General features: G+C 34.2%; 2 protein-coding genes across 2 annotated transcripts; one reads left to right on the forward strand and one right to left on the reverse strand.

Moving 5' to 3' along the window:
- LOC144422960 (salivary peroxidase/catechol oxidase-like) lies at positions 1–2556 on the forward strand. Its single transcript, XM_078113069.1, has one exon. The coding sequence runs from the start codon at positions 1–3 to the stop codon at positions 2554–2556; it is 2556 nt and encodes an 851-aa protein (XP_077969195.1).
- Positions 2557–10286: 7730 nt separating this feature from the next.
- LOC120340304 (sodium- and chloride-dependent glycine transporter 2-like) lies at positions 10287–25810 on the reverse strand. The gene is made up of 13 exons (XM_039408548.2): positions 25596–25810; positions 24937–25068; positions 24038–24199; positions 22590–22743; positions 21890–22064; positions 20583–20720; positions 19262–19356; positions 17654–17909; positions 17100–17240; positions 16590–16692; positions 16071–16177; positions 14809–15012; positions 10287–14195 (listed from the first exon to the last, which is right to left on the reverse strand). Exons 1-13 carry the CDS (start codon positions 25738–25740, stop codon positions 14028–14030), a joined length of 1980 nt encoding a protein of 659 aa, XP_039264482.2. The 5' UTR covers positions 25741–25810; the 3' UTR covers positions 10287–14027.
- Between the last annotated feature and the right edge of the window lie 1611 nt (positions 25811–27421).

Consider the following 27421-nt stretch of genomic DNA (forward strand, 5'->3'; position numbering starts at 1 on the left):
ATGAGAATAGGCGTGGTGATCGTTGCCTTGTTTGTTAAATTTGCATTAGGGGGGGAGTATGGCCATGACTACGAATCTCATGCAATCAAGCCTGAGCAATGTACCACCCGTAAAGTTCAATGTCCTTCTTATCAGCCGTTTCCTTTAGTGGATGGCACCTGCAATAACTTGAAGCATCCCACTTGGGGTGCTACAAATACACATCTGCCCCGTCTACTGCCTGCTGAATATTCTGATTCCCGTGGAAAACCTAGATCAAATGGTGTGTTTGGAAAACTCCCGTTGCCAAGGTCTGTGTCAAACGCCTTGAAAGAATCCGAAAAGTCATTTTCAAGTGAGGTTTCACACTTGCATGTGGTGTTTGGACAATTAGTTGTTCACGATATCGTACTTACGACTGCAATTAAAAACGAAGACGGCACAGATTTAGACTGCGACTGCGATCGACCTAAAAAAGATTGTATAAACATTGGACTCCCGGAAGGCGACATTCAAAAAACGAAAGCTAACAGAAAATGCATGAAACTCTCTCGTTCTAAAATTGCTATCGGTGTAGAAGGATGTACATTCGCCCAACGGGAACAAATAAATGCTATAACAAGTGCATTAGATTTAACTTTCATTTATGGCAAGACCGAAAAAGAAACAAAAGAACTTCGCGACCCTGCTTCGAACACTGGGGAATTGAAAATGGTAGAAAATCCAGCGAGTGCATCACGCAAAAATCTTCCTAATCAAGACCAACTAAAAGAAGCAGTTTCTAAGACGATGGATTGTCCAGTGAAAATTCACACGCCGAAGGATATACCGTGTTTTGTTGCTGGTGACGTTAGGTCAAATGAAAACCCAGGGCTTGTTTCTCTTATTACAATTTGGGCCAGATATCACAATTATGTTGCAAGAAATGTAAAACTAGTAAACATGGGATGGGATAGCGACGAAGTGTTCAATGTAGCCCGTCGAATTGTATCTGCGATTTATCAATCTATTGTTTACAGAGAATACCTTCCCTTACTTCTTGGGCCAGAATGGATGCAAATATTTGATTTGAAACCGGTTGATGGTTTCGGCTTCTGGGATGGATACGATCCTGAATATAACCTGGCCATTGCCAACGAATTCGCGACAGCAGCCTTTCGATATGGCCACAGCCGAGTAGCTGCTAATCTCTCACGGCCAAATTCTTTTTTCAAACGTGGAACCATACCCGATATTCCATTAGCTGGTACATTTTTTACTAACGATCACCAATTGGAAAAACGGGGAGGCGGAGCTGGTGCAATTTTGCGTGGTTTCATTATGGATAAAGCAGAGAAAACTGATCCTACACTGGTCGATGCTCTCCGAAACCAACTATTCACAGAACTTGGGGATAAATTCGGAAAAGACCTATTCGCAATAAATATTCAAAGAGGCCGTGATCATGGATTACCTGGATATAATAAATATAGAACAATATGTGGACTACCGAAAGCAAACAGTTTCAGTGATTTGTCAGACGAAATTCCAAAAAAAATCATAAGCGGATTGAAACGAGTATACCAATCAGTCGATGACATTGACTTATTTCCTGGCGGGCTGTCAGAAAAGCCAGTAAAAGGTGGACAGGTCGGGCCTACGTTTGCTTGCATTTTAGCATATGGCTTCCGGGCCTTAAGAAAAGGTGATCGTTTCTGGCACGAACTTGCGAACGCCCCTTCCTCTTTCACTGGTGAGCAGCTTGCGTCAATACGTCAAACGACTTTTGCAAGTGTATTATGCGAGGTCGGCGAAGATATGAAATTTGTGAAAAAATTTCCTATGCGTATGGAAGAAGGGAAATATGGTAGAATTGTCAGTTGTGATAGTATACAAGGTTTGGACATTTTTCCATGGAGGTCATTCCAACAAGCTTTTCATAGAAAAAAATATGACACTATCACGCTCTGGACAACTTGGTTTGTCACTAAGTTCACCGACAAACACAAAGTAGACATTCGGCGCGAAGCTTTGCGCACGTTCGCTGAACGACCAGAAGATACATGCGAAAATCGATTTGGGTACGAATTACGTGAAGTACCTAAGAGTAATTTCATTCAAATTCGATTTTCTTGCCTCCCAGGTACGATAGCATCTACTGACTTCCCTTTTCAAATTTCTCCACATCATTATTGGACAGACTGGATACACACAGACGATCACGAACAGGTGTTTGAACCATCTCAATTTGCTTGTCATCAAAAAGTTGTAGCGATTCAGGCAATGTCTGGCAAAAAATTTGCTAGGTGGACTGACGATGTGTTCGAAAAATATGGACCTAAATCAGGTTTTGCTTGTAGGAACGAACATCAACTTAGTGGAAAATGTCACCGCTATAGAATTCGGGCCTTGTGCTCCGGAACTAAAAAAGTATTTAAACATAAGCAAATTCAACATGAAATTCGAAGTACACCAAAAATTACGCCTCATAGATCGGAAGAGACAAGTGATGAAACTATCCTCCATAGCCACTTGTACCCACCCGTAGGCCCCTCTCACGATGAACATTTCTCTCCTGAAAACCTTCATCCACAGTAAGTAAATTGTACCTAGCACCTAGTTCAACTCCAAAGTTCCATGGTAACTTGTACCCGCTACCAACATCGCCTCATACCCATGTTAACTCACGACCAAATTCATTATTACATTCTCAAAATAAACAGCATAACATCGAAAGTTCGCATTCGAAATCTCATAGTAAATTGTACCCAGAAACCAGTTCAACTCCAAATCCCCATGGAACCTTATACCCGCAACCAAATTCGCATTCTGAATCTTTTAGCAAATATTTTCCGGTTACAAGTCCGTCATTAAAATTCCAGTCTAAACTTTACCCGGCTACTAGTTCCACTCCGAAGCTTTCTGTAGCATCGTCATTCTCTCCAACTCTGCATTCCGAACCACCGAAAACAACAAAGAATCCCCACCCGAAACCCCGTAACGTTCCGATTAAAGCTTTGCTCAGGGCGCAGGCATATTGCAAGGCATACAAAGTGTGCTGTACACCTCCCGTAAAACATTTCAGGAGCAAATCTTCTCCCATTTTGATGTATGCGGCTAACATGTGCAAATACTATGGTATTTGTTGTACACCCTAAACGTGGCAGTAATTCATACCTCTTGCTTTGTATTTTATATTGATTTGTGTATTCATATCGTACATGATAATAAACTTGCAGACTGGAAAATTTTGTCGTGCTTGTTTTTTTTTTAAATGTCTGTCGGCGTCGATTAATCGCTCTATTCAAGAGCCTTGGGCACCACATTATAGTTGCAATTTATGTTTTACCGGTGTTTGCAATTTTAAATTTGGTGCTAATTATAGCACAAACAGATGAAATCTGTGTATGTTTTGGCTTCATTTAATTCTGACGTGACTGTGTATAGAGTTGGTCATGGCACAGAATTACATTATTTTCACAGGTAAAAACGCCGCAGGAAACAATATACGAACTAATACATACTGGGTGTCGACTTCTCTCGACTAACAGCGATATCACAAAATGAAGATGAAACAACTAGATAGCATATGCCCGGGGTGGCCAACACGTCGACATGATTTGTTTTTAAAATCGGAAAATAGAATATTGTATATGCGCAAAATAGGTTCAACACATACAGTATTTGAGTCCGGGCAAGTCCGATAGAGCATAGTTATACGTAACAAATGCACATTTCACCGCTGCCAAAGTTTAGAAATGAACGTTCGGAATATCGTGTGTTTTGACTGACAAGATATGCTACAATAACTTCCGCAGTATACAGAAATTATTGTCTCATTCCAAGGCAAGACATTTTGAAGGATTTTCAACACATACATAAAATGCCGAGCTTATTGGCAGCGGTGGAATTTTTTATAGGAGTGTGTACAGTTATTTGGATATTCAGTACCCATAAGTTTTTGTGTATGACCCTATTACCGACCAGTTGAGCGCGAGCTGTTTTGAAGATTTTAGTCGATCGCGGTCGAAGGCAGGTTTGCCACACCTAGCATACGCCACTGACGCAAAAAGACGCCACCCGCGTCTCAAGATTTTAATTACTTATTTTTCTGGTGTTCATTGGTGGATCCATGCCTATATATACTGACAACGAACACTGTAATCAAAAAATTGTAAGTTAAAAAATCTCGAAGTCAAATATGTGTATATTGTTATATCACAATACAATGGTGTTTATGTACACTGAATACAAAGCACCCACAAACTTGTCTTCAAAGCATATTTAATCAGATACGCCGTTTGTCCTAACTTCCTGTACCAGAGCGTACATGTTTACGACATATAGATGCTAAAAATAATACCATTGTTTATGGATCAGGTGATAACGAACGAACGAAGCTCAATAATCGTGAGCTCATTTATGAATATTACTATAAATACACATAAAACGTATTTTATACTTGTTTGGGCCTATTTTAGGATAACTTTTCAATCAGATATGTCTTTTGTTCTAACATCTCGTACCGTTGCATAAATATTCACGATATTAAATTGATATAAAAAGATATTACCCCCATTGGATAGGAAGTGAACATATGTTTTGTTGTTGTTAGTATTCTTCATGTTGTTGTTATTGTTGTTGTGAAAAAATCGCATTCGTCTCCAACTACCGGACCAATTTTCTCTGATGGTTGTTGTTGTCACTAGAAGTTTTTTATTTTTCCCACGTTCAAAATTTTCTGTGGGCTCTATGGGATTCGTTTGTTTGTGTGCGATGACGTCTTTAAAATTAAAAAAAAATGCGCACCTTGTGGCGGTTCCGCGTTTGCGTTGTTTGAGATACACCATATCGGACAGTCGAAATGACTACGGTAGCGTACCGGTACTGTGACAGATTAGATATCCGTACTATTTCGTTTTTGCTTTTGTGTCCATATATTTAAGCATTGTCGTTTTGTTTATAAATATGGTACTAACTATCGGAGCTTTTGAAAATGTACGTACGTATAGTACACCCTTCTATCCTTCACTCAAAATTTGGTACATCTCAGGGGGTGTCTCAAAAATGTCGTGTACCGCTTGTCCCACGTTTCCTAATTGTCTCACGTGTCTCACTTGTCCAACATACCCCACTTGTCTTACTTGTCCGGTACGGATTCGATATCGACACGCCGATTTTTTAAAAAGCCGATTTTCTGATACTGATATTCCGATAATATTTAAGTATCAATATTGATTGTAAGGTCATTATTACCGCTTGACGAACGGATATTCCAGAATATAAGAAATTATTATTTAATAGATTCAAAAGCCCAAATTTGCAACCTAGTACGTATGCAAAGTAGCGCCCAGCACGTTTGTATTATTAAAAAGGTTGTGGTAGTTTTTTCTGTAGACGTGTTGTTGCGCACAGGAGCAAGGAATCACGTTGTTCGATCTGCATGATCTATAAAATTGTAGGTATATTTGTTAATAACTTGAAGTCAAAAACAGTAAGAAGTTTAAAGTTACAATGAATCATCATGGTACCAGGAAACGTGACATTATGAAAACCAGTTTCTACTCGCGACAGGGTGAAGCGGGCGCGACTCGTATGTCAGCAAGCTCGGTACGCTTTTCTAGGGCCGGCCATAATCAAAAATTTTGATTTTCTTATTTTGGAAAATTATCAAATATCAAAAACTCAAATTTAGTAAAGTTATATTTTTGCGTAACCAGATTTTCATTGAAAGCCATGTTTGATTCGCACATTCAAAATATAATGCATGGTCAGCACAGCCTTTGAAAATTATACGTTTATTATCTAATGATATCAATCTAAATTTGACCTTAAAGAATTCTCATCAAGCATTTTTCTGATAAAAATAAAGACATCTGTCTACTGCCATTTTAAGGTATGCTTCCTTTCCAAAATTGAACACAAAAAAATTTTTAAGTAATTTTTGTAAATATAATGATTTCATTCTATGTCAAATATGAAATATTCAAGCTATTAGGCCAGTCCTATTACCGCTTTAGGGTATTTTTATCCAAATTCCCATTTCTGAACCGAGTTATAGTCGGATTTCTTCCTAAAATTCCTAAGCGAAGTATGTATAATTTCCTATTTGTACTTTATCCGAAATACTTTTATGAAGTGGTCAAAAACTTATTCTATCAAACACTATTCAATGTAATTTTTTGATGATAATAGTACTTTTTTTGCAACCTATTTTAAATTTTAAGTACAAAATGCCATACTAAGCTTTCCATACACATTTTCGTATTTTTTGGTAAAACTGGTAACAATAAACATTTTCATATTTTACCATTTTCAAAGATTTAATGTTTGATATTGTTTATATCAGCCACATAAAATATTAGCCAATAATTAATAATCTATGTGATTTTAAGCCAAAAATTCAAATGCATACTCAACTCGGGGCTCCCGAAGTATGCGAACCAAGATGGCGGACATCGGAATGTAATATGTGTACTAGGTTAGGGTTAGGCCATAATTTTAGGTATAAATGCTACGGGAGGCTCTTGGTTAGTCTTCGAACTGATAATAGGACTAAAATAAGGAAAATCGGAAAAAAATTATCGCCTAACCCTAACCGGTTACCCATGTTACGTTCCGATGTCCGCCATCTTGGTTCGCATACTTCGGGAGCACTCTCAACTCCATGCATACATAAGATACTATTTCAAGAAGAATACCATGGCAGTACACTTAGACTGATATCTAATTATCACTGAAACAATAGCAAAAAACACGTAATTTCATGCTTGCCTCAAACCAATATAATGTTTGTCTTAAAATTGGTTTTTGTATCAAGTCATTTAAGGTTTTTGTGTGACAAAATATAGTATTACTTGACATTTTTTACGGGTATTTGAATGGTATATCAAATAAATTCAACAAAAATTCCAAGACCTAATTAAACATTCGACCAATAAATTTGTTAACGCAAACATTTTATTTATTCTCGTACCCGAGCAGAACCATTTATCAGACGAATGACTGCATAGCATCAGTATTGGGATTATCAGCTTTCTTCTCTTTATCACAATCTCTGAATTTTTCAATTAAACTCAGTCTGTATTCCAGAGTTTTACTTCAGTGAAATACTGTATAACTAAGGACTGTACACATGTACAATGTTATTTACTTAGCAATTGGGTTTTATTCTGACATCCATGTTTCCTCTACACAACACATGCCGATCATATCCCCATTTTGAAATTTCTGAAGTATTGCTTGACACAAATCATGGTTTCTTCATCTGTTACGTCACAATTCATAGTACAAATTTGAATTCGCAATTGTTCTACCATGTATTATATATATACTGGTCGGTGCTTGTACTTGAATTTTTATTAATTTTGCCATACTGTACATTTACTGTAATATTACAATTAAGCCTTAGGAGTTTTATCATCAAAATTGGTCACATTTTCATGGGTGAGGGTAAGTGGGGTAAAAACGGATTTACCAAAAAATGAAGGGGAAGTTATGACTGCAAGGGATTTTTAAAGCTGGAGAGCCTTGATTCAAGGAAAACGTCGCATTATGTTAGACATGTACAAAGTTTATCTTCCGTGTTCCCCGAAAATAAGTCGGTGTTTATTTCAATTTTCTTTCGAATAATAACACTTATTTTGGGGGGATCTCTTTGATTTTCATTCATCAAAAACAAAATTACGGAGTAGAGAAATACGAGATTTTCGAATATACAAAATATGAAAACCGATATCAATTTACTTATAAATAACACGTTGTTATTGAAAATAACTGCTAAACATAGATTAATAATCGTTTAAAACGAGTGACAAGATTTCCTGCTATCGACTTTCGTGCTAGGTCAAAAAAAAATTGCATTCACGACTTGGCCTTATTTTGAGGGGAGGGCTTATATTGAAATCATTTTTAAAATTTAGGTTAAATGCTAGGTTCTATTTTCGAGGAAACACGGTATGTATCCCTTTGTTAAAATCTTGTTTTTGAGAAACCAATTTCGAATTTTCAGTACTTAAAGATGACTGAAGCCCCTCGAAATAAATCTATTAGGTATTTTTTCAGGTCATATGGGACCCTAAATATTCCGCAGTAATATTTTACTTAAACTCCTTTTATTCCATCGTGCCTAGTCGCCATCCTAGCGTTTTTTCTCAAGTTTTTCGAGAACTCCGTGGCCCAAGACCCTGCGTACCTTTGCCGATATATCTTACTGCATCGGCAGTGCGTGATTAGAATAGGACTTACATATTTACCCCGGGGAGAGGAAAGTCAATAAGACGAATTAACCTTATGGCGAACCACTGCCTCTCGTCCGGTTACCGTTTCATGTCGGTTAGTGATTTGTTTTCGGAAGCATGGACTAGATTCTAGTGACTAGAATCTAGTCCATTGGTTTCCAACCACCGGTCCGCGAAGCTTTTTTGGCGGTCCGCGAGAAAATTTCGATGTTTTGTGGTATATCCCGTCTAAATCGCTTTACCGAGGACGAGGTTGCGTTGGTTTATTACGCAATTTCTCTTCCATCGACATATTGCAACATCTTGGCGCCGAGTAATCATACTTTTCGCTTTTTCGGCTCCGTTTCATCTCGAATGCGCTCCCATCTCTTTATTGAAGACGAGGTTGATTTATTACGCAATTTCTCTTCCGCCGTCATATTGCGACGCCTTTCGCGAAATCTTGGCGCCAGGGAATCACACTTTTTGCTTTTTCGGCTACGATTCATTGTGAATGCGCTCCATCATCATCTCGCAAGATTCAGAAACCTAAAAATTGGCACGCGTGCTTTTTCTGTACAGCATGCTTACCTGATTAATATGACCCTCCAAATAAAACGTTATGCATATTTCTTTGTTCAAACCAAAAAACAGTCAAGAAAAGTATAACAAAAGCGCAAAAAAGCATGGGCCGCTGAGATCTTTTCCATTATCTTGAGCAGACAAAGTAGGATTTTGAGCCTGGTGCCAAATTACCGACGACTTTGTCATTGTAATGCAAATTCATCCTGTTTGAAGCATGTATCAACTGCAGGGGGATTAATATGATAAACCCAATGAAAAAGCTTGAGTTAAATTGTGATTCTACTTTACAGTCCAGATTTAAAAAAGAATCACTGTCACAATTTTGGATATCTCTTGATTACGAATACCCATCGCTAAGTAATCGAGATATCAAACTGTTGTCCGTATTTTCAACGAGTTACTTATATTTTTATTACTTATATATAAAAATATTTTCATCACTACCTTTAATTAAAGCGAAGCAAGGAAATTGGCTGCACGCCGTTGCAGGGCTACGTGTTGCAGAAACTTCCTTGAGGCTTCGTTTGCAATCCTATATTGGAAACTAAACAGCAGCAAAATTTTCACTAGAGTTAATTGCGTTTGTACATGATTTTGCATGTACATATTTTTTATGTGAGATGTTTTATGTGTGCTTTTCTTACGCATAATGGGTACCCAGCATTGCATTTCATTACGCAAATATTTTTGGTCGGCATATTATTTGATAGTTTTTCTTCGTGTGAGCTGTTTTTGAGTGTGCCTTTTTTGTCTAGATGCATATTGAGTGCCCGACATTGCATTGTATTACGCAAATATATGTTATTATTTTATGTTCCGGTCTTTTCAATTTTTTGGAGGTCCGAGAGTACATTTAATTTTACCGGTCCGCCATGGTAGAAAGGTTGGAAACTACTGATCTAGTCCATGCTTCCGGAAACAAATAACTAACTAACCGACATGGAATGATAACCGGACGAGAGGCCGTGGTTCGTCATAAGGTTAAGTCGTCCTATCGGCTTTATTCTTCCCGGGATAAATATGTAAGTCCTTTTCTAATCACACTTCTCTAAACCGCTGCAGCAAGTTATATCGGCAAAGGCACTTGGGAGCACGGAGTTCTTGAAAAGATTGGGGGAAAAACACTAAGATGGCGGCCAGACACGATGGAATAAATGGAGTTTAACTAAAATATTGACCTAGCAAGAAAGTCGACGGCAGGAAATCTTTCCTACTCGTTTTAAACGATTGTTAATCTATGTTTAGCAGTTATTTTCAATAACAACGTGTTATTTATAAGTAAATTGATATAGGTTTTCATATTTTGTATATTCGAAAGTCTCGTATTTCTCTACTTTGTAATTTTGTTTTTGATGAATTAAAATATAAGAGATCCCCCTAAAATAAGGCTCAGCGTTATTTTTCGAAAGAAAATTGAAATAAGACACCGTCTTATTTTCGGGGAACACGGTAGATAAACTTCGTACATGTCTAATATAATGCGACGTTTTTCTTGAATCAAGGCTTTCCAGCTTTAAAAATCCCTCGCAGTAATAACTCCCCTTCATTATTTGGTTATCATATCCATAAAAATGCGACCAATTTTTATAATAAAACTCAAAGCATAATTGTAATAATACCGTAAATGTACAGTATGGCAAAATTAATAAAAATTCAAGTACAAGCACCGACCAGTAAGCATATATATAATACATGGTAAAAAAATTAAAACTGCGAATTTAAATTTGTACTAAGAATTGTGACATAACAGAAATTTCTTTATATCATTGAGGTGCATTATGATGAAACCATGATTCGTATCAAGAATACTTCAGAAATTTCAAAATGCGTGTTGTGTAGATGAAATATAATAGAGGTAAGAATGGAACCCAATTGCTTTAAAGGTAAAAAAACATTATACATGTGATTGTGTACAGTTTTACAGATTTCACTGAACAAAGACTCTGCTTTGGATTGAATGTGTAAAATACATTTTTCAAATTTCAATTCAATTTTACACTCATGTATTCTGAAATACAGATTGTGTTTAATTATCAAATTTAGCGATTTTGATATTATTCAGAGGAAAGGAAAGCTGATAATCCCAATGCTGATGCATAGTACAGATTTCCATCTGCTAAATGAAATATTTACGTTAACAAATTTATTGGTCGAATGTTTGAGTCTTGAAATTTTCGTTGAATTTATTTGATATACCTTTCCAATACTAATAACAAAATGGCGAGTATACTGAATTTTGTTATAGAAAAACCCAAAATGACATTACACAAAAATCAATTTTAGACAAACATTATATTAGTTCGAGGCAAGCATGAAATTACGTGTTTTTTGCTATTATTTCAGAGATAATTAGATATCAGTCTAAGTGTACTGCAATGGTATGCTTTTAGAAAATGTATGTATGGATAACATATTTGCGTTTTTCGGTTAAAATCACCAATATTGAAAATCATTGGGTAATATATTATGTGGCTGAAATAAACAAAATCAAACATTACATATGATCAGAATCTTTAAGAACGGAAAAATATAAAAATGTTTTATGTGTTACCAATTTTACCAAAAAATATGAAAATGTGTATCGGAAGCTTAGTATGGCATTTTGTATTTAAAAATCGAAAATATGTTGCAAAAAATGAATTATTATTGTCAAAAAATTACACTGTGAAGTGTTTGATAGAGTAATTTTTTGACCACTTCATACAAAGTACTTTGGGAAAAGTACAAGTAGAGAATTAAACACATTTGGCCATCACGATTGTTTCAGTAATAATGAACAACATTTCAGGTAGAATTCTGACTATAACTCAGCAAGGGAATGGAATTTAGATAAAAATACCTTATGGCAGTAATGTGACTGGCCTAATTGCTTGAATATTTCATATTTGAGATGGAATGAAATCATTATAAATACAAAAATCATTTGAATTTTTCTAAGTTTAATTTTGGAAGGAAGCATATCTTAAAATGGCAGTAAATAGAAAACTTTATTTTTATCAGAAAAATGCTTAAATGAGAATTATTTAGGTCAAACTTATATTTATTAGATGATAAACCTATAATTTCAAACAAATCAAAATTTTTAAATATGGCCAGCTCTGGGATTGAATAAAAACCATGTATTTATAAACAACAATTCTGACTCTCAGGCAACAGTCCATATTATATTGATATTGAGGAGGATAGCAATCAGTGGCATACACAAGATTTGGTTGAGCATTTGGTTGAGCGAGGGAGTGTGGCATTTAAAAATTGTCAATTATGGCATAAGATTAAATTCCCATGAAGTATTGTGATATCACAAATGGATTTTTAATAATCTGTGTAAACTACCCCTTTGGTACTAAATCCTGGAAAAACTTTTTTCAAAAAATGTACTGATTTACGATATTGATTAATAAACTGATAATGTACCATTATTAACAGTGTGTAAGCTTGTTATGTACCATCATATTAAAGAATATAACATAATACTACAAAGTATATGATTCCATAGCAGTATGGTAAATATAAGAATATATATAAAAAAAAAAGAGCGCCAGGGCGACTCAATATAAAAAAAACTAAAAAATAGCAGACTTGTACAAGTTTAAAAGGCAAGTAAAGCTTTATTTATAAGCGATTAAGCTTGATAATATATTTGGCTCAGTAAAAATAAAATGTTTTCAACCGGAATTAAAAATAATAATAAAAGATTCCATTTTGAAAGTAGAAGCGGATAGTGGTATGGATATAATAATCACATAAGAGTCGATGCATATTTAATGAGTTTGTATTTGGAAATTCTGGAAAGTCGAGGTAAAGAATAATTGGTAGGCTACTTCCGAAGTATGTGAACTAAGATGGCAGACACTTAAACGTAGTATGTGTACCAGGTTAGGGTTAGACCATAATTTTATTCCAATTTCCTTATTTTAGTTCTATTACGAGTTCAGGGACTAGCCAAGTGACTCCTGCAGTATTTGTACCTGAAATTATGGCCTAATCCTAACCTGGTACACATACTACATTACGGTGTCCGCCATCTTGGTTCACACACTTCGGGAGTACCGAATAATTTGGTTTGTTCTCTATTTTCTATCTAAGTTTTCAAGAATTAAATGAAGACGTTTTTTCTTATACTGTTAGACTTCAATCGTTCAAAGTGATTATTTTTTTAATGAAACTATTCTGAATTACTCCTAAAATAAAGAATTTTGGATATCGAATACAATTAATTTCCGATTGATTTGAATATTCGATTCCCTTTAGAGACACATGTTTGCGTGAAAATTTTTTTATTCAGCTGAATGAATCGAATTTAAACTGTTATATTTACAGATGACTATGAGTTATTGATTATGTGAAACTTTTGTTGATTTTCTTGCTAGAATATTCAAAAAATTTTCATTTGATCAGAATCAGTGTTTTACTTAAAAAAGCGGGTACTATTTTGGTGCTCCCATAGTATGTACACCAAGATGGCGCACAACCTGAACATAGTAATCTTGGTGCACATACTACGGGAACGCCATTATTTTAACAGTAACATTTATTTAACAAATAAAAATGTCCACTCTATAAAAATCATAAAATACAAAAGTAAAATAAAGTCAGTAAAATTAAAAAGAATAAAAAGTAGGCTAATATAAAAAGCAATTTAATACAGAATGTTGTTTTAAAGAAAACTTTGGAAGATCGTTTAGTATCATTTTGTAACGTTGAGGAATCACTGTCACAATAGCGGAAAAAATGAGGTGACTTTTTCAGAATAATACAGTTTTCTTGATTTTCAGTTGGCCATGTATGATAGCACTAAGATAGGATTCGGTATCGATATTTGTAAACTCTGAGTAGGTTACCTCACCTTAGAGCGAGTTTGCCACGTTTCAAAGCATATTTTCCTCACTCCTGAGTGAGTTTTCTCCACTTCTGAGCTAGTTTCCTCTCACTTCAGGTTTACTCATTTCTGAGTGAGTTCTGATAATCAGTGATAAAATATTACCAGTGAAAAATGTATAAATTACACTCATTTCAAATTTTACTATCAAAAACATACAGTATCGAAAAATTTGTGAAATGCTCGCTTTGTGTACAATAATCTCTAGGTAAATCCATTATTATTCCATACAGATGATTATATGCAGTTGTGTGTATCTAGTATTTTATGCATTATGCAAGCTTAGCTGGGAAGAATAGCTTTAACTGTATAAACAGGCATTGGTCACTTGGAATAGTGGCTCATAATCGATCAATGAGAATACTACTCGTTAGCTTATTCCCTTTTCATACTGTGGTCACTATGTCATCGTCCACTAAAATTTCATTTGTGTCCTGATGACCGATGTAATCTGCCATGTATAGGTCGCCATTTGATCGGCCACCCCTTCCGCTGCCATTAGTGTGGACGCTTGACCTTCCTAACGCAGCTGGTGTCGATGATTCTCTTAGTTTCTGAAAATGTCAAAAATCATTTTTGTTAATACAAGTCTTTCACACCAAACGAAGGTCGAACGTCAGTTGCCAGTGCTATGTAAGAAGATACCTCATTTTGGAATGATAGACATCTTTCTGGTTCATCATTGCCTACACAATTTCTGACGTTATGATAACTAGCAATATCCAATCTATTTTAAACAAAGTTCGAAACTAATCATATTTTAAAAAATAATTTCAAAGAATTTATTATTTCTTTGCAAAATTTTCCACTTTAATAACAGTAAAATTTTAGCTCAAAACATACCAAACATTTTCCTCATATATTATAATTTTACAACAAAGATCATAGATTAAATCTGGGCTGAAGAAGGTAAGTTTGGCCTAATTTCATTGGAGTCAGAGACTAGAGTCAAAGTATTGAATACGCTATTGAATACGTCGGAATTTCAGACATCTCATGTTAATACTTGAAAACAAAAACGAATTGAACCAAGTCTAATGAAGGAGGCTTGCATATGCGAAAGTTTTTATCAAAATTAATTTTTTTCTGTGTTCGAGTCAAAATTCTATTAAATCGTAGCAGGGAATAAATTCTGGAATAATATTTATTCGGATAGTTACTACGCACCTCTAGACAGCCCCCTCTCGCTCTTGCAATCTTGAATATGATTGTAAAAATGATGATGAAAAAAATAATTCCGATGAATACGAAAGATGCTATTGGTGTCCAACCAGACAGAGAATCCATTCTAGTTGCACCATTTGGTAACGTCGGGGCCAAAGATGATAAACCGTTCTGAACTGCACCCAAGATGATATAGATGAGACATATCTATGAAAAATTAAGAATATTAGGGTTTATTTATACTTAAAAATAAACATTCAAAAACAGCTTTTTTAATGTAAAAGATGAAATTTTGATTTTAAATTAGTTCTTTCAATCCAGTGTGTAGATGGACCTTCGTGGTAAGCGTTAGAAATACGCTTGCCCCAAGGTCCCTTCGAGATAATAATATATTAGAGATTTAGAGGGTTGCCGGGGTCCTCTCCATGGTAAGGTGGTCCACTTTCTCCATCATAAACCCATGCATCTGGACCAAATAACTGGCTAACTAATCTCATACCCGACATGGACTAGTAATCGAACGAAGGGCCATGGTTCGCCATATGATTAGGTCGCCTTATTGACTTTCTATGGAATAGTGTACATTAGATTATCAATAGTTTTGTAATTAGGAGTAACTACTTTAAATGTGAAGTCTGGTTCACATTCAAAATGCAAAAACTGTATAAAAGAGCCTTGGTGATAGATATATTTAAATATACTAGCGATGAACACATTTCCACCCTCATGATATTTGTTTCAGGTAGCCCTATTCATATCAGATTCCAGTATTTTATTCAGGCTAAATAAGTATTCCTTACCAATTGCCAATATTTACGGGAGCGAGAACAGCTAGTCATGGGAGGCAAGAAAGATATGTGCCAACGCATTGGGTGCACCATATCATATACAATAAAAAGAATCTTATATTTCAATTCTCCCGGGATATTGTATGAAATACAATACTTCCAGCATGTGTCACAGACATCAAAGATATGGTGAATGATATATAATATTGATTCTGACGTATTGAATATAATGTATGTCGGAGTAATATAGGATATACCGTAACTAGTACCGATTGTCATTCGAATGGCCTCCTCCGTAAAGGCACTCATGTTGAGACTGGAAGTGACTAGAGTCAATGAAATGACTCTGACTCGTGATCAACGATTCATCAGTGAGATGTAACTCAGTGATTGCCCCAGCTTTGGACTCGAGACATGGATGTGGACTTCTCTCTCTCTCACACTGCTATCGAAGGAAGGCTCACAAAAAGAACTTACCGCAAGTATAACCGGTGTTACGCCACCCCACAATATTGGCCAAATTAGTCCTTTCAAACAATTGTTGTTCGTCATTGCTTTGATATTTGTCCGTAATAGCGTCACACCTACAATGAGGTTAGTGAATGACATCAATATTGCAAAATAAATAATCTAAGTAAACTATACATTATGTACTTGAATAGGATCTTTTTCTTCATAGTAAAAACAAGATATGTGCTGTAAACAAGCATTCCCCAACAGAAGAAAGGAATTTTTTTTTTTTTAATTACAAATATTTTTGAATTATTTAGTATTATTGTAATGTATACATACATTGTTGTGCGCCATCTCGGTGCACATACTTCGGGAGCGCCCCCATTTATTATACCCCCTGGGTAAGTGGTGGCAACAATTTCGAGATATTTATATCTTGTGATTCCAATATAGTAAAGTTCCACGCTTCTACTAGAGTTTTGGAGCATATGAATATAATCTTGATAAAAAATAAAACTTAAACTACATATATAAAATTCTTACCAAAAGCATGAGTTATCATCAATAGTTCTGGTAAAGCAATCAATATGCAACAAACAGGCATTGTCAATGTGTCGAAGAATTCAAAAAACTGAAGAGCGCTGTCCTGTAAATATTGTATACAAAATTTTTTATAGAAGCTTGTATTAACGGCGATGTCAGATAAGACGTTTTTTTTTTGAATATTCGAAATTGTATGTTCTGAAGTTGCATCGGCGAGTGAGAACCCCTAACAAGAATAATTATGTGAGAGAGGCCTCCTTTTCAATCTAGGGTGGTTGACGTGACCATTTACATTTTGAAATATTATGGATAAATTCGATTATAGAGTATAATGTAAATAGGGTCATATACCATAACCACGAGTTCGTTGTTTTAAAAATGCAAAAAAAAAAAGATTTAATCACTATCATATATAGTCAACTTTGATTCAGATTCAAAATTTGATTTTAGACAACATCAGCTACAAAAAAAAAGTCAAAAACAGACAGAAATATAGATAATTCAACCTACTTCAACAACACATGGCACTCCGAAATAAACCGTCAACATAAACAATAGTATGAGCAGAACTGATACAATTCTAAGTCCGATGGCTCGACATGAACTAAGGGAATCAGATACAGATGATATCAAACACTCAGTAGCAGGAAGCTGAAAACAGAGAAAACTAGTTTGAGTTGTTACCTTGTTATGAATAAATATTTATGTATATACACTTAGGATTCTCAACTCGAGTTGGTCTCGAGTAACCATACGAAAATTTTTATATTGATTTAAATTTAGATTGTATGAATCGGCATCAACTAATCAACTCGACCTGTGACAATTTTTGTACATTTTTCAAGAGATTTATTTCTATTGGCCTAAAAAGTTAGGATGAACTGTTTTCCAATAATATAAACTTAATATGAATGCTACATACCTAGTATAAAAATATGGTACCAATTACTGATATAAAAAATTTGACTTTTATGAACTGGAATATCACAGTTAAAAATGCAAAAACAGCATTAAACATCGCAGTAAATATTTTCAATGTAATTCATTCTATAAAAATCACTCACAATAGCTGCTGTAGAAAGTAAAAACAAGGTTGAAAACACGATGATACTCCATGGCATGGGGTCGCCCCACATTTGTGAAAGTGCTTCGGAGTATGCAACAAATGGCGATAGAGGTCCTTTGATTCCGTTTAGAGCATTTTCTGGTAGGACATCTCGAACGTACGACAAATGACCTATGACCCCGAAGACTGAAATAGCAGATACCAATGACATAAGAGGGACGGTCACAACAAGAATCGAAGCGTCAATTTCATACCTAAAAATATAGATTCTGTTAACAAGGGCATACCTTGTGGCCAGTGATGACCAATACCAAAATGATCAACTACTCTGAATACATTGTAAAGCAGGAGTGTGCATCCTTTTTACTGGCCAAATACAAGTAACTGGGTGAAGCCGAGGGCGCCACCTTTATTCAAAATTGTTTATTTTTGCTAGTGATCTTACGGCATTATTAGGGTTCCTTGCAGAAATGGTGAGGTAAAACGCATAAATTTCTGAAGGAAACTGCTATTCAAATTTATTGTCACACCGACTTTAAACGACTTCAGTGGGAAACACGTTTTAATTTTATATCCTTCTGGTTCTGTAGTGCCATACCCACCCGCATGAGGTGGCGAGTATGGAATTGATTCTTAATATTTTCAAATCAAATGAAAGTATTTTTGATTATAAAATGGAAAGGCCTCTATTATACAAAATGATTAGAATTCCTAGAATTATTCCGAGAATTAAAAATTTGAGATAATCAAAACAATAAATTTTGAATCGATTTGAAAATCCCTGCCCGTGGCTATTGTTTCAATTGCACACAAATATACGCTTTGATGCTTGTTAGTGGAATAATATTTATCGCTGGTCAATCTGTCATAATCAGATGTCGAAATGCAATTATAGCTAGTCAGTTGATTGGAAATTTGGGCTGAATGACTGAAGATGGATTATGAAGACTCTCAGAATTAAAGATTTCAGTGTTTGTTACTATAAATAGTTTCGAGTAATCAGAATAAAACATAAAAAAGTAGTGTCAATGTGTTCATTTCAAGTCTTCTAGAAATCTTTTGGGCAATCACTCAAATGTTTTCGTGCTGGCCCTGTAGAATTAGCAATAGATATAAAAATCAAGCAATTTGTACAAAGAAAAGCGCCAGAATAGAATAATTCGCTAAATAATCTGAAATAGTATTTTGGAAATTAGAATATGTTTTAAATTCAGGTTTATTCAATAGACATCTTACACAAACACAATATATTGGTAGAGATTGATATAGAAAATTGATAATATAAAATTGGTTGTTTATTTGTTTCACTACTATTCATCCTAACTTGGCATCTATTTCATATCTTTTATACGATAGCCTCATATACTTATAGCCTGTGCAAAACAAACAATTTCAACAGATAATCTAACAAGAATAACAACATCAATTAAGAAAAACGATTCACTGGTACACATACTCAATAACTCGAACATTAGTGTCATATGACATTTGCTTACTGGCAAAACGATTGACCGTCCGATTGTCATTAGATTGTCCGTCTGGCTGTAGCCTTTTTGAAGGGTCAAATTTATCTCTAACATGACATAAGATAATTAATCATACTCACTTGTTATAAAATCGATTATAAGAAGCCCATGTACTCAATCCTCCCCATGTTACCATTAGAGACATCAAGACTTGACTTAGGGCATCTTTCCAGACCTAAGAATAAAAAATTAAGAAAATATTACAGCAATTGGGGTTGTTTACAATTTTAAAACATTCGGAATTTTTGTCTGTAACAGTTTAAGTCAAATCTTATTTATGAAAATAATAGGTTTTTCAGAAATATCGATTACTTGTAATATTTAAATTTAATCTAAATTAATTATACTCATGAGTCAATATTTTAAATTTTCTGCATGATTTAGCATAGTTTCAGTAATTGTATGACCAGAAACGTCTTCGAAATTTAGAGAACCAATCAAATCATTACTTGTGTTAACTCTCAACCATTTGCAAAACTGAACAACTACAAATATACATTGAATTCTATGTTATTAGAAGAACATAATATAAATTAGAATAATTATCATTTGAAAATAATATTTTAAATATATTTCAAATAGAGATTATTTGGTTTGAGCCATCCTTAATCGCAGCTAAAAATCTTTCGACAGCAGGAGCATAAAACAGTGATATTTCTAATCTTACTCTATCTTGACAGTTCTCAATATAACAAATATTTGATTTTATAACTTATCAGTTTGAGAGAAAATATGGAATGAAATCAAAACATATCATCAGATCATAAAAGAATTTCACTCCACAGCTGATAAAATGGTAAAACCAGTCAAAACAAAAACTTTCATTCGAATAAATATTCTTGAAATTGAGAGATTAATTTGAATAAAATTCTGATTCGTGTGAATGTGATGGAATGATCTATTCTGTAGAAAAGTGATACATGATTGAAATAATTTGTTTATTAAATACATTTGGTATAGGCGAGCCAGCCAAAAACTGAAAATAAATATAATACTACTAATTCTAATATGTAATTACAGTATCATACTAAAACAAAGTATGAATAAGAATTGAAATTATTAAAAACTTGAAATATTCAAAAGTGGATTGTTGCGAAGAAATGACTTTTTTCCTAACAACAATAGGCAGTTTACTTCCTGGCCAATAATACTGAAATAAAATTTTACGATATACAACAAAAATAATTTAAAATAGATTTCAATATTTGACTTATTTGTGAACATGACATAATCGTCCATTATACACATTTGAAAAAAAAGTGCTATGCTTCTAGCAAATTCCACCATTTTTCATTAAATACTGAAATTTTTGAATTCGATTGGTCCATTAGTTGCAGAGTAGAGCGAGACAATATATACTTATATTATTATATATATACAACCATAAAAACCACAACATACCTTTGGTTCTTGAAAGCTTGTTATATTACTTGGTACGAATAGATATTGCAATCCTGTGGAAGCTTTTTCTAGTGTTAAACATCTGACAAGAAGCATAACAGATACCGCAAATGGAACCGAACACAAAACATAGGAAACCTGAATAGGACAAAAAAGTATATTAAGTAAAAATGGTGAGGCTATATTTTCTAATGCCAGTTTTCTTGCAGTTTATAATCTAGTAATATATTAAGAGTTAATATGGTAATAACGTAATGATAATTTCATATTAATCACTAAGAGTCGAAAGTTGATAAGACGGCTTAAATATACAAAAAGTACAGCCTCTCATTCTGTTACCAGCCCATGACCTGTTATTTGTTTCAGATGCATGAATTTGGTCGCGGAGGAAGCCGTAACTGACCAGCGGTTATATGAAACAAGAATACCAGCAATTCTCTCAAACATAATTATATCACACACGATTCAAACGCAGAGTAATCAGACATGCGGGGACAAAAGTGTTCCGAGCGCTTAGCATGAAACGCCAATTTTAGAGCCCTTGATATCCCAATCAGGGATATTATAGCAAGTTTTATTTAATTTCCTCTTCCATAACAGAATGTACAAAGTTACTGCCAATACATAAAGTTGCAATTTATAACTGCTTGGGTTCGCAGGTTTGAATTTCGCGGGGGAATAATAATGTGCTAGAAGATTACTGAACTCCTAGTAGGATATGTAAATCCTATCCTAACGCTATTGTTTTCATGACAACCTTACCCGAGGGACTGAATTCAATAAAAATATAATTTAGTACAAAAGTATTGATTTGATGAATATTTAATCTACCATATTGCTCAGATAATAGGTTTATGAGCATAAAGAAGTATAAGATAAGCATCAGAAGGGGAAATCTCTAATGTGATTAACATTGGATCAATTCCTTATGTGTTTTGTCGTATTAAGGAATGTCCAAATAAGTAGACTGACTATTCTAAAAGTAGCTGGGAAAAGGGGAAACATTCAAAAATGCACGGGAAAAAAAGGGAAATACTATCAAAATAATAAATTCTTAACTCCCAAAAATAACTCATTTTTTAATTTTAAAAATGAAATACTGGTCAACCAAACTTTGGCTTAATCTGTTATGTGTGGTTCAGAAAATTATGTAAAATTATGTATTGTATTGTAATAATCAGATTTATTGAAATACCTCTATTTACCGTAATTATACATATTCAAAAATGTACCCACTTGCAAGAAAATGAAATTTTTAAAGGCAAGAAAGGAACAATATAAGAGGATACCAGTTTATGATTTTTTACCTTTCCTGTAAATCTGACATCTGAAAACAGAGAAATAAATCCAATGATCATTCGAAGTAGCACACAGCAACCAATTCCAACAGATGGTAGAAGTATAACCTGAGACGAACCTATCAACGTGTTTGTGATTTCTGAGAGGTTGTGACATACCGCTGCGTTTGATGCTAGATTGTTTCTGATTATGAAAAATAAGAAAAACTTTGAATGTTAAATTCTACGGAATATGTAAAATGTAATCTTTAGACACTTTTATTGGTGTTCCCACAGTAATATAAATTTTTTCGCGCAAAGATTTTTTTTGCAATTAGACAAAAATTTACCAAAATTGTGTTTTTATTTATACCAGGGGACAAGGGTGCGCAATGCCAATTTTATTTCAACTTAATTTAAATTAAATTGAAAAAGTGAGCTTTGGAATACCAATATAGGAAAAATAGCAAAATTTAAATTATCATAGTGTATACCTGGATTTTGACAAATTTTGGAACAAGAAATTTGGAATGTATCATCATTTCATTCATCTTATTTGAAATTATCACATTAGCAAACAATTTTACAATTTACAAAATTGATTGAAATTTTAATATTATTTATTTTTAATTTTTACTCACTGCCAAATGTGGCAGTCCGATATGCCCTCTAATAATAACCCTTTCAAATCCCATATTATACTAATATTATTAATAATAAAATCTCGTACTGCCAGAATTCAATTGCCGGAGTGGTTTGTGTTCCATCAGAAGTATAATTACATAGTCTGACGAGGTTAAAGCTTCCATCTGGTGAAGCAATACCATGTCCAACACCGATCCTGTATTCCAATCCTTCTGTGCCAGCAGCCACACAATCTGGGCCTGAATTAGAATGTATAAATCATATTTTTTTTACGACTTTTCCTCGAAACAAAGCTCTGTATGAGCTTTTGATGTTCAACGATATAAAATAAGCGGTAATCCTGAAGTATGCGTATCAAGTTGGCGGACACCAAAACATAGTATGTGTACCAGGTTAGGGATAGGCCATAATTTCAGGTACAGATACTACGGGAGTCACTTGACTAGTCCCTAAACTCGTAATAGAATTAAAATAAGGCAGATTTGAATAAAATTATGGCCCAACTCTGACCTGGTACACATACTACAATCCGGTGTCTGCCATCTTTGTACGGATGGCATACTTCGGGAGTACCAAACGCAAACTTTGTCGCTCAGCATTACCCACCCAATTTATACACCTTGGGTGAAGTGTTGGGCATGAGATTTGAACCCATGTGAAATATTAAAGGACTAATGCTTTAATTAATCGATAGGCCATAGCAATAAAAAGAATGAACTCGTGGATTTTTAATTTTAAAATATAATTCGACTTTAATACACAAAAATCTCCAGAAATTGCTAGAGGCAAAATCTGGTTATTAAGCTGTTAGTGTCTATTTATACCATAGAACAATGAAACAAACATATGAATTTTCTATGTACGACACTAAATTAAATACTTATAACGTACATCTACATTACCGGTAATTTTTTTTGTAAAAAACATGAAAAAAATTTGCCTAAAAAAAAAATAAAAAATATATTGCACTACTATATCACGTCTATTTGCAATGATGCTTATATTGTTTATCATAATTAATATAAATAATATTCATAGAAGTTGAAAAATAATAAAGGAAGTCATTCGATCAATTATACATCCATTGAGTTCCTGATTGCAGTTCACTAATTATATGTTATTGAATAAATGACACACATGAGGGATCATCGAGTCTTAAAATTGTTCAAATTGCATAGGGGATTCATCAATACTATATTATACAGTTTGCTTGCCCCTACAGGTTTACGAAATGAAACAAAAAGCCTGAATAAACGTTGATTGGAATAAAACAAACTTGGTTAAGATATATTGATAACCGACTTCATATTTTCATAACAAAATTAAAATTTAATAAGACTGTAAGAACACGTCTAACTGAATAAACTGTAATTTTAATATTATTCAAAAATATCACATTCACTATCAGAAATATTTCTTTGTAGAACGTGATCATTGATAATTCTTACTTCATTTTATCTGTAGATAGACACCTATGGGCCAAACATACTACACACAAAAACAAGCACTTCAGTAAATAAACAAAGTACTTACCTAGTTCGGTTTGACATTTAAGAGTATTCCACGAATTATCACAAGTACTGAAGGGAAGTGGATTGGCGAATGATGACAACAGGTAGAGAAGTAAATAATATGTAGCGGCTCCAAAATATAAAACAACTAAAATTGCCATTAAAATCATACACCATCCTACGCCTGTAAATGATATAGAAAAAATAAGACATAACATGTACGGTACTTAATACTACAAGAATAAAGATTATTATTACAAAAGTATGGAACATCTAATTTCTTTAATAATATTACTCGTTCAAAATCTATCAAAGAAAATAATCTGCATCTCGAAATGCATGTTCACCCAAAAATTACCGTCGGCACTTCATATTTTTACAGAGGTTGGACCTGTTATAAATGACAAGAAAAGCTGATAGCTGCGATAGTTTATACCCAGAAAATTCTGGGGCTCTAGGGAAATTTATAATCAATTCAGACTTCCGTTACGAGGTTAAAAAGATTTGGGCCCCCACTGCAGATTGAGGAAAATTTTGACACAAACCCCATCTCCGAACTCAGAGAAAATCAAATTTTGACACCAAAAACTTTGGGAGTATGCGAGCGTCGTTTTATAGTCTGTTACGAAGGCTTGGTAAACTTAGTTTGTATATATTCAGTTTCTTCAGAAAATTCAGACGTTTTTTTCTGGACATTGAAAGTTTGAAATTTAAACTCTGACGATGACGAATTAGTATTACAATTTTGACTATGATAGTTTAATAAAAATATACAATTTATAACACCAGTAAAAACATGACGAATACAGACTCAACAGCCCATATTGAAGATGAATACGATGTAGAGCGCCAGATATTGAGATTCCCACAGTAAGGTGTTGAAATATTAAAAAATACAAACATATTTCTTCCATAACTGACCTTGCATGATAGGAATGATACTAAATCCTTGTGGAGGAGCAAGATTGCTGTATTGTCCCCAAGCCAGTTCTAAAAATACCAGTGGTATTCCAACAATGATGTACAAGAACAGATATGCATAGACGAATGGAGCTGAAAAAATTAAACAAATTAAAAAAGCAATATTTAGATTGATCTTAAACGCTTTATACATCGCCAGGGAGCCGAGTCGTTAAGTTCACGGTAATTTGAGCTGGAGCCCAGAATACCAGAGAGTACAGTGTCCCGAGCTCCGAAGCATCAACTTATTTATTCACATTTATAGTCTTCTGAAACAAATAAAGAAATTGATCCTTTCTCAGCTTCTAATATTTGTTTTCAATATTTTATTCCTAATATTAATTTGAAAGTTTAAATATGTTTTAATATAGTCTAAAGTTTGATTTTTAAATTTGAAAATCCCTGCATTTGGGCTGATTTTTTATGGTAGTGGTCATACTTAAAAACATCAATGGCTATATTTGAGGTAAAAATGACTCGAGGGAGCCATTCCGAAACATAATTTTCTGGTAATTTGAATCAGCAAAATGCAATTTCCCCCCTATTTTTATTTTTCGTTCAAATCAATGTAATTTCTACAGCGAAAAATTGTTTTGACAAAAAAATATAAAAGTTATTACCTCCCCCATTCTCATATGCAAGATAAGGAAATCTCCAAAAACTGCAGAGGCCGAGAGCTTGACAGAATAATGTGAGATGATATTCCAATTTATTAGGCCAAGTCTTTCTCTCTGGTTCACTTTGACTCATATAGGATGGAGCCATGTTTAATCATAAAACAAAGTCATTTAAAATTAGATGGGTTACGCTGTAATTTAGTTGTCTAATTATATTGTATATAAAAAAGAATTAGATATTTAAAATGTATATATGTAAAGTATAATATATTTCAATTCATCTAATAATTGGGAAAGTAATACCAAAAAATATAGAATAGATTTTGCGATTTCGTGAGTTTGATCACTCATTACATCACTTAGCGCAGGGGTGTATAACCTGCGGGCCAAGTTGTGTGACCCGCGGAGAAGTGCCAACTGCCAAATTTGAATGGTGTGCGGCCATCGAAACAAGTTTTTTATTTAGTTTAATCTGGTTCAAGCGAGCTATTCCAATTTATTCGTGTTGCAAAGCTCATACCTGGGTCCATCCGCCAATTTATTTGCAGATTTGAGAAAAGTGCAGAGCAGACGCTAATAAATTAGTAAAAACAGGCAATTGAAGGTTAGACAATTAGAAAGCAATTGGAAAAATTTAGCCATTACAGCATTAATAGATGGAGTTTTGGTTCCAGCATAGGCCTACCGGTATCAGTCGATTTTATCTAAATTTAGTCTAGACTAATACGGTACCGGTACGGTACGGGTACAGATTTGACTGCAAAGTATTTGGAAATGAATCTTGGCGATTTTCACCAATAACATCTCAACCAGATTAACTTTCCACTTCCAGACATTTGAAAAAAGTCATGTCTTCAAATACGGCACTTTATGGCTCAACTTTTTTTAAATGAGTGCAATATTAAATCTGCTTCTCAATTGGAGGACGTCCTATTTTCATTTAGAGATGTTTCTGTGTTTTAACTATCTTCAAAGTTATAGCCTAGCTATATTCTATCCTGTAAATCCTATACTCCAAAGGGCATTTTGTTCATCACCTGATCATCGCGCTAAAAACATTTCCGAGTTAGCTCAACAAGCGTGCGTACGGTACCGGTATGGGAGGGAACAGTGGTCAAAAATAACATAGTGGTGTTGCGACACCTAGCGGATGCATACCCAGCACATTGTATTTCTGTCGATTTTTTTTTTGGACCAAGGAATAAAAACAAAACCATAATATTTTCATATTTGTGGAAAAGCAATGGCTAATTTTTAAACACAAGAGTGCGCTTCTATAATTTATGCAGTTGGCCAAGCATGAAACATACTGAACTGAAGTTTTTCGGTGAAATCATTAACTCTTTGAACTCTGACGGCTCTGAGCGAAGTTACTCGCTCACCCTGAAGGTTCGCGGCGCCGTATCGGTAGAACAATAAAATAAGTCTAAATACTGGCTATTTGGCACGCTTATAACTTTTTATAAATTATAGGTAGCACGTTGTGTGACATTTCAATCGAAAGGAAATTTTATCGTGCATTCAGAATGTATTTTCCATTTTGAAATACATTTTGTCAAATTTAATAAAATTGACCCTAATCTAACAGTGATTTTTCTGCATGTACGTGAGTTTTGGCTTGAAATTTTATTATTTTGGTACAAAATATACTGCCAATAATTGATGTTCATAAAGAGTTCTTTATAAGCTTTTCGTTGATATTCGAATTACTATTGTGGCTGCCATATAACCAATTTTATATTTAAATATTCAATTGTGTATCATTGTGTCGGGTGAACAACTTCGATAAGTGGCCATGACGCACTGATTACGCAGCTACGCAAAAGTCG

The sequence above is a fragment of the Styela clava genome, chromosome 1 (genome assembly GCF_964204865.1).
Source record: "Styela clava chromosome 1, kaStyClav1.hap1.2, whole genome shotgun sequence".
Taxonomy (NCBI): domain Eukaryota; kingdom Metazoa; phylum Chordata; class Ascidiacea; order Stolidobranchia; family Styelidae; genus Styela; species Styela clava.

Excerpts from the sequence above, each read along its gene's own strand:
- LOC144422960 (XM_078113069.1), top strand. The coding sequence starts at position 1 with ATGAGAATAGGCGTGGTGATCGTTGCCTTGTTTGTTAAATTTGCATTA.
- LOC120340304 (XM_039408548.2), bottom strand. The coding sequence starts at position 25,740 with ATGGCTCCATCCTATATGAGTCAAAGTGAACCAGAGAGAAAGACTTGG. Across the intron at positions 24,200-24,936 it reads TATCATTCCTATCATGCAAG|GCGTAGGATGGTGTATGATT; the intron begins GTCAGTTATGGA and ends TATCATTTACAG. Across the intron at positions 14,196-14,808 it reads CGAGAGGGGGCTGTCTAGAG|AAACTAAGAGAATCATCGAC; the intron begins GTGCGTAGTAAC and ends TGACATTTTCAG.